This window comes from Vitis vinifera, chromosome 15 (assembly GCF_030704535.1).
Source record: "Vitis vinifera cultivar Pinot Noir 40024 chromosome 15, ASM3070453v1".
Classification (NCBI taxonomy): Eukaryota; Viridiplantae; Streptophyta; class Magnoliopsida; order Vitales; family Vitaceae; genus Vitis; species Vitis vinifera.
Window position 1 is genome coordinate 809,911 of NC_081819.1, and position 8,710 is coordinate 818,620.

The 8,710-nt window shown below is 34.7% G+C and overlaps 1 protein-coding gene across 1 annotated transcript; it reads left to right on the plus strand.

The window, feature by feature from the left end:
• The first annotated feature begins 1,264 nt into the window (after positions 1-1,264).
• On the plus strand, positions 1,265-5,647 carry LOC104881751 (lectin). Its single transcript, XM_010662929.3, has 4 exons — positions 1,265-1,319; positions 1,895-1,941; positions 5,084-5,202; positions 5,293-5,647. The coding sequence occupies exons 1-4, from the start codon at positions 1,265-1,267 to the stop codon at positions 5,645-5,647; spliced, it is 576 nt and encodes a 191-aa protein (XP_010661231.3).
• The last annotated feature ends 3,063 nt before the right edge of the window (positions 5,648-8,710 follow it).

Consider the following 8,710-nt stretch of genomic DNA (forward strand, 5'->3'; position numbering starts at 1 on the left):
TTTAATTTTTTTATAATATATAAATAAAAATAATATAATACTTTTAAAAATTATATAATTAGTTTAAATTTTTATCTTTAATATATTCACATTTAAATATTATACATATTTTATTTAATAAAATTTAAAATATTAATATGATTTAATTTTATAATATCAAAGATATAAAATAATATTATTGATTTTTAATTTATTCATATATATTTTAATTTTTTTTATAATTGTTTTTAATTTTAATAATATATAAATTACATATTTATGCTGTCACCGGTTCGATCATGGTTCGACCACCGGTCCAACCAATGAACCATGAACCGGTACCAGTAACTTTTTCGGTTCAATGATCGGTATGGTTTTGAAAACATTGCTTATAACACGAGGATTCCTTTCCTCCTCTATATTTGGAAAATTTTAAAGTGGGCATGCAAGTCACACTACGAATCCGTTCATCGAATCCATGATTTTGTGCTCAATAGCATCCACCACATAGTTCATGTTGAGACTAATAATAATTTACCACTACCAATCCGTACATCAATCCATTATTTCGTACTTGATAGCATTCACCATAGAGTTCATGTTGAATCAATGATAGTTTATCCTACAAAGTAAAACAATGAATTGACAAGAATGGATTATGCAAAGGTAAAATACAAAATGCAAACCAGTCATTCAACATAAAATCAATATTCATGGCAAAATATCATTGTAAAAAAAGTCATGCAATGAGGATTTTAGCATCTGGACCTTTTAGAGATGAGCTTATGTTTTCTTTTCCTTCGATATCATTGCCAAAATTGGCAGAAACAAAATTGCAACTTTTTTTTTTCTCTTTTTGGTTGAATTTCACTATGCTTTGTTCAGTAAAAAAAAAAGAAATAAAAGAAAATAAAAATAAATTTAAAATCAATAAATTATTACCACTTCAAACTCATTTCATATATTTTAAATTTTTTTATATAAAAATATAATAATTTAAAAACATATAAGTTTCTAATTTATATTAAATTTATTTTATTTAGTTCGATGTTTTTCATAATAAAACCAAACATAAAAATCAATATCCTTAATTTTTATTTTTATTTTTCTTTCCAAAGCATTTTATGGCAATCAAGTATATCCTTAGTAACTATTATTGCATTTTTCCCCTTAAAATGTTATTACAAATCCATTCACTGATAAGTTTTGGGTTTCTTTTCTTTTCTTTTCTTTTTTCTTTGGGGAATAATCTGTTTTAGAGACCAAGTATAACTTTGATGCAAAAATGGCATGGTTGAGGGAAGGATTCACATCATTAAACCTTATGCACTATAATGAAGGTATGATGCATTGTCATAGGTCTTAATGACCATCTAAGGCAATCAATGGAAAATAATTCCAATAAAAATATGATTACAAATTTAAAACAACTGATAAATCATATTTGGTAAACTTTTTTTTTTTTTTTAAAAAAAAATTTGATAGAAAAAATAAAATTAAAACAAATAAAGGCATAAAAAAGAATTTTATTACCAGATATTTTAAAAAAAAAATAAAATAGGAATTTAGAAAATGGCTCAATTGTATCTTATCTTCTTTGCCAATCCGAGGGCAGTGTCTCACAGTGTGTTGAAAATTTGTCCAGAAAAAATACTAGGAAAATGAAAGGAAAGCATTTTAAAAAGTATTTTTTCTTCTTCTTTTGAAAATTTGTCCAAAATAGAAAGGAAAACATTTTGAAAAGCATTTTTCTACGTAAATGTAGGTGTAATGACAAAATCACCCGCCTGTTCCCTAGCGAACAAAACAGTCAGAGTCACAGCCTCAACCCTAATATGCTACACTTCAATTGCAGAGCGCTTGCTTTCTCAAAGCTCTCTGACGATTTCATTTTTTCTTTGAACCATGAGTGCAGGTGCCAGCTCCAGTAGTAACATCGTCTTCCTTGCAAACAGGACTAAGGTTAGCCGTACAAAAAGAGCTCCTCCACCTCTTCTTTCAATCTCTTCTGATTTATTTATTTATTTTTTAGTGTGTTTGTGAAGGGGTACAGGTTTGTTTCCTGAATCACACACTGCTGTTTTTGTGTGTGTGTGAATAAGTACTGCAGAGTTTTGTTTCTTCTATCATTGGCTGTCTTTGTATGTAAGATCTGTCGATTGCTGAACTAGATTTTCACATGCCAAAAGAAGATAATTTACAAAATTTGTTTGTCAATGTGATATGAAAAGTTTATCTTTCTAGGGCGAATAAACTTTTCTATTGTTTTTGCAGCTCAGATTTGATTTCAGATCTGTTTAAGAAAGTCCCTTGAAATTTACAAACGCTGTTTCTGGTTTTCATTTTCTAGGGTTTTGGAGTTGAAATCAATTAAATTCAATAAAACGCATTTCGCATTTTCATCTTAAAACCTTCTTTTTTTTTTTCTTTTTCTTTTAGAACGTGAAAATGAGAACAAGACAGAAAATAGATCAAGTGTTTCCTGATATTAATTGCATAGCGGAAAGGCTTTTTGTAAAGGAGAATTATTTAGTTTTTGGCTGCGAGGAAATCATATGAGGAAGTGACCTCACTGCTTTTGGATGCACTGAATTTATAGTTGTACTACAGCAATCATTGAACATTGATGAATCTACAGATTATCTGGTTTTGGCAGCCTAATATTTCCGAAATAGATATATTGATCTTTGATTAAGCAATATATATACTGGATGCACTCACTTTATTGTTGTACTGTGGCAATCATTGGCAATCATTCAACGTCGATGAATCTTCCATGTGTAGTTTGCTTAGTCAAAAATCAATGTATTGAGAAGTGGTACAACCGCGATTTTTCAAATGTGCATATTTTATGATTCAAGAGAGGACAATATCTATATGGTTGGGTGTAAGTCATTACAAATGGTATTAGAGTTAATCATTGACTTCGGTATAGGAGTTTGTTTGGCCCTGTTAGAAGTGTTTGTCTATTGGCCTCGCAATCTCATGAGACACAATGAGGACGTTGTGTCTACAATGGGGAGAGGGGGGTGTTTGTGATGTCTCAATCGGATAAGAGAGAAAATTTCTAGCACTACAAAAGTGTGAACTCCTCTTAACCTTGTAGATGTGTTTTAAAGCTATGAGGACCCATTAGGTCCAAAGTGGACAATATTTACACGGTTGGGAGTTGGTCATTATCTAATAGATTCATGTTGCTTGATAGAGAATCAATATATATTTTTTTGCTTATCCATGCTTATAATGAATTGGTAAGCTTCTCATTTTCATTGCTTCATTGTTTTACCTCTCTTGTTAGCATTTTTTTATAATGTGACTATGCATCTTTGTTTACTCAAAAAATTCCCTCATTCCCATTCTTCTAGTTAGGTTTCTCCATTTCATTCCCTAAAGTTTGGGGAAGATTGTTATTTTGGCATCTTTGGTTATCTCAAATCAAAATTAAAATTTATACTCATCATTATTTCATTCATTTGAGTTCATGTATGAATAGATTGTGGTTTTCTATGAATAGATGTTGGCTTTTTTTGTCTTTTCTGTATTAGTATTAGAGCTAGGTTGTGGTGTTTGTGTTGGCATCTTTGTGCTTAATTTTGTTTTGACCATTTGTCCAAAAGGATAAGGTGGCAGTCCTAGAGCCCTGAAAATGTCTTCCATAAATGGTATTCCATGTTTGCCTTTCTTGGCCAAAGCTCGTGGCCTGTGGTGACCTTTATTATTTGCCACCTTTGATGCACTTCAATTAGTTGCTTGAGTTGTGTTCTACGCATTTGTTAATTCACTTTCTACTTTTGGACATATTGACTTAAGCACATTGGTGAGCTACCTTTGGATATATATATATATATATATATATATTTGATTATCTAGTATTGAGCTCTAGTTAACCACATTTTAATCTTTCTTCTAGTATTTCTATTGGGTATATGGTGTTCTGTGTGAGCGTTATTCTTGCAGATAGTTCACATATTTATCCATAGAGCAAGTTGTTTCTTTTGATGTTCTCCTTTTTGTTTACTATTTGTGCATATTCTGGATACAGCATTATTCGTAGAGATTCTTCCCATTATCTTATCTTTTTTTTTCTTTGGGGGGTGGGCGTGTATATTGTTGTATTTGTTGATACATTGTTGTTCTTGATGATAGAAGTACATCTTGTTGATACATTGCATATATAGAGTCCTATATATGGAAATTGTTGCTACATTGAACGTGTTTTAACTTATCAAGACATTAGAAATACTTGGTTTGATTTGAGCTTTATAGATGAGATCTTTGTAGATCCTTGCTCTTATTTTTTTTCCTTTGTTAGTTTTCAGGTGCTATTAAATGTGTTACTTTTAAGTTTTGATCACAAGAAGTATACCTAGGTTGTGGTTGAGTGAGTGTGTGAGTTGCCTGGAATGAGATTGGGTGACATGCTTGTAATCATTTTTCTTGTAAAGGGTTTGTCCCAAAATTGCCAAAAGGAAAGATTATAAGTATTTTTACTGGCAATTCCAGGTCAACATCCCTTGTTAACTCATAGCTCGGTACTTCCAAATCCTCCCTTGCATTGCTTGTTTTGACAAAATGTCAATGTGTCTATGGAAGGTAGCGAAAGGCAGTGGTAAGTTAATTCCAGATTGTGTGGTTGTCTCTCTTTGGAGATTTTTCATATAAAAATCTGCGTTCATGTCTCTAATCTCTACATGCGTTAGCATTTCATGTTATTATATTTTATTCTTGCTTGAATTTATGTGCCTACATTATGAAATATAGTGTGTTGCTGGCTTAACGAGGAAATGGTAACTGTTGCTAGAGGATTTTTATCATGTGTGGTTATCAATAGAGGTTACATGAATATTAGTCGATGGGGATTCCAGTGGCTCAAAGAACCAGCAACTGCTTTTTTCTTTAGGAAGTCATTGATATTTTCAGATGCCTTGTCTCTTTTTCAATTGCACACATTGGTTCATGTGTTTCTTTTCATTCATTGAAAAACAGATGCAGCAAAGAAAAAGAAGGGAGAGACAAGTTTTGTGGGTTATAGTTTTTCCATCATTGAGTTTCCCACAAACAAGTGATCCTAATGAATTTTTCCCCTTCATTCATGGTTTTGCAGGAGCGATGGGTAGACAGAAGATCCGGCAAAATCACCTATTTACTTCATGCGGGATCACTGATTGAAAGTTCTGGTGCCGGACAAGAATGCTGGAACCTTAGTCATTGGGAAAAAACAAGGTGATGAGACAAATTTTTAGGGCATATTGATTAAACTTATTTTGAAGTCTTCATCACCACCAATATATAAGTTTTATCTTCAACGTGCAGCAGCATTGCGGAACTTAAGAAAACCCATCGCCTCCATGTGAAAGGAGCTATTAGTATGCCGGAGCTGACACCAGGAGTTCTATATGAAGCTGTATATGAAATTAAACTGAAACGTGGGGGATATGGGTGGGAACACCCAGTTACACTGACGCTATCAGTCCCAGGTGAAAGAGCCAGAAGTCGCCGAGTAAACTTTTATGAGCTGCCCAGAGGAGAGTGGATAGAGGTGAAAGTTGGCGAATTCAAAACAAGGCCCGGAGAAACAGGACAAGTGAGCTTCGAACTTCTCCAAGATGAAGCACATGATAAAAAGGGACTGGTGCTTAAAAGCGCAATTGTGCGGCCAAAAACCTGACTCCACCCTTGTGATAAATGAGCCGCATAGTGTAAATTTTTTTGTTTGTGAGGCATGAGCTGATGGATGCCTGTTTTGGGGATTAGCAGATATTGAAAAAAAAAAAAAAAAATAATAAATAAATAAAATAAAAAAGAAAAGAACAAAAAATAAAAAAAGAATAAATTTTGTTGGAATGAAGAGGCTAAACTACAGGTAGATTATTCTAACTCGTGTGGTCAGGATAAGGGTCTCCAAAAAGCCCGCGGCCCACCCATAGGCCCGCCACTTAAAAAATATATATATAAAAAAAAAATATCATACAACATTTCTAATATATATATAACTAATGCAAAATAATTACACAAAAGAGGGTCAGCTTAATTGGTGGCTAGCTCTCCTTATGGATCCATAAGGGAAAGGGTTCGAATCCCCTTCCCTTCAAAACTAAAAAATACTTTAATTTTTACCCAATACCCAGCCCCCCCGCCCAGCCCGCCCAGCTCGAGGGCCCATAGGCTGGGCCACTGGCCTTGGATTTACCAAGGGCCTGGCCCGGCCCGTTGACCAGTCAACGGGCTCAATGGCCCACCCCGGGCCATGGGCCTTACTCCTCCGGGCCGGCCGGCCCGTTGGAGACCCTTAGGTCAGGATAGTTTCTCTTTATAAGAAGCGTCTTGCAAAGACAATAATGACCTTGGCCGCCATGCTTTAACTTGGGTGGAATTAGTCTTCTCCGAAAACGTACATGGACCTTTTTAATTTCTTCCTATATGCTTGGCTAGGCTAAATAATTTAATGTTCTAAAATAAGGGTCTCCAAAAAGCCCCCGGCCCGGCCAGAGCCCATTTATGGGTGGGCCGGGCCGCGGGCCTAATTTTAGGCCCGGTGGGCCGGCCCTTAGGCCCGCCCCTTTAAAAAAAAACTACAAAAATAAAAAGTATTAAAAAAAATATACTTTATTTTTATATATATATATAACTAACTCATTTAATAAGCACAAAAGGAATGTAGCTCAGTTGGTTAGAGCCTTGAAATTTAAGCTTGAGGGGAGGGGTTCAAATCCTCCCTCTCCCTTCCTTTATTTAAAAGCCATTTTGGCTTATTTAAAAAAGCCCGCGGCCCGGCCCGCCCAGCCCGCTAGCCCACGGGCTCATAGGCCGGGCCGCGGGCCTAGCATTCTAGCATGGCCCGGCCCGGCCCGTTGACCAATCAACGGGCCCATAGCCCCAGCCCGAGCTGGGCCGCGGGCCTCCTATTTATGGCCCGGCCCGGCCCACTCGTTGGAGACCCTTATTCTAAAATAAAATATAATTATTTTTTTATTATAATTTTAAAATCATCCAATCCTCTCATAAAGATAAAAAAATAAATTAACTTTGAAAAATATGTAAAAATAATTTATAAATTTTCTATTTTCTCTTATTTGATTTTACTATAAAAAATATTTTTAAAAATTAAATATAAATAAAATTGTGTACTTTTCATTTTTTATATGATAGAATTAAAATAAATCAAATGAATTTGTAATAACATATAAAAATATTTATTAATTTTAGACCTATTTTTGTATAATATTCATTCATTTTTTATTCTCTTATACTTTTCTTTTCTATTTTTTTCCAATCAAACATAACGAATTTTTTTTTTTCCAAATTTTACAAGAACTAAATATAGGTGTGGACCCCGCATTTCGGCTCATGCGCTTCCCACTCGATGACGAGTTTGATTTTCATTTGAAAAATGATTTATTGATTAAAAATAACTTGGAGTCGCCACTTATTTTTGTTTTATTTTTAAAAGGGTAAACAAAATAAGAAAGAAAACCCTAAGTGTGACTCCTTATTTTGGAAAAGGTGGTCTGTGAAAAACCGGATCGGGCTCGAGGGTCAGGTTACTTATCAAGAAGGTACATATGGACCGTAGCACCCCTCTAAATCCCTAAAGTCGGGTCTCTACTAATAGAATAAAGCCGACGTGGCAATCAATAAGAAAGTCAATGGATACTCAAGTCAATCGTGCACATACGAGAGTCAGAACATGCATAGAGAATGATCATAATGAGAGTGTATGCATACCTAGACCATGAGCCACAGTGTGCTCTCATGAAAATGAGATTTGTGCAAAATAATGATCACAAGATAAGTCATATGCATCACTAAACATGACAGTAAATCGTTAGGCATCTCAGTCCAATTTATTTTTGCATACAATCAATTCCATAAATTCCATCACTCGGAATTACGAAATTTGATTCTTACTTATTTAAAACGTTTAAAAAAAATAGAGGAGTTATGAAAATTGCTTCAAAATGGAAGCAAAATTTTATTAAAAAGTGAGATTTTGGAACCCAAAGAAGAGCACTAAGGATGAGGAGTTGTGAATTGAATCATTTGAAAACTAGACTTTTCAAAAATCAGTTTTGGTGATATGCATGCAGACATGGGCTTCGCAAATATGGATGGTGCTTGTGGGTCCGAAATGCCATTGAATCTGTTTTGTAAATCTAGTGATTGCAGCCGCCATTTTCTTCAAGCTCTCTGCGTAGTATACATGGTCACAAATTGAAACCGCCACCACTATGGGCTCATTATTGGCAGTAATTTTCTGGCTGCTTCATGAAGATCTCTCAATCGAGATCTTTGCACAAACAATGCCTGTTTGCAGATCGATAGAAGGAGATGCTGAAATTCTGCTACTAAACCTGGTTGCTTTATCACGGTTAAAGCCCAAAGGTTCACAAGAGAGCCCATAATTGAACCATCGCCTCATGCAGGGAGCACAAAGGGTGATCTTTCTTCAAAAATTGAGTAATTTTGGTGATTGTAACTACCACTTTCCTTTATCTAAAGCCCTGGTGATTCCTTCCCTTCCGATCAGATGGCATGAACCAATATCAAAGGATTCTTCTGACGACAAAATGAGCCAATTACAGCATCGAGAACCGGTTCCAAGCACCATATGATATTGTGATGGAAACATGTAAAAGCAGTGAAGTAACAAACAGCCACTGTGATGGATTCAACATGACTACAGCTCCTACTAAATCATATCCTAGTGTCAACATCAATAACTAGCTAAATA

Coding starts and splice junctions, on each gene's coding strand:
- LOC104881751 (XM_010662929.3), top strand. CDS start 1,265: ATGGCATGGTTGAGGGAAGGATTCACATCATTAAACCTTATGCACTAT. Junction 1,320..1,894: donor CCTTATGCACTATAATGAAG/GTATGATGCATT, acceptor CCATGAGTGCAG/GTGCCAGCTCCAGTAGTAAC. Junction 5,203..5,292: donor AGTCATTGGGAAAAAACAAG/GTGATGAGACAA, acceptor TTCAACGTGCAG/CAGCATTGCGGAACTTAAGA.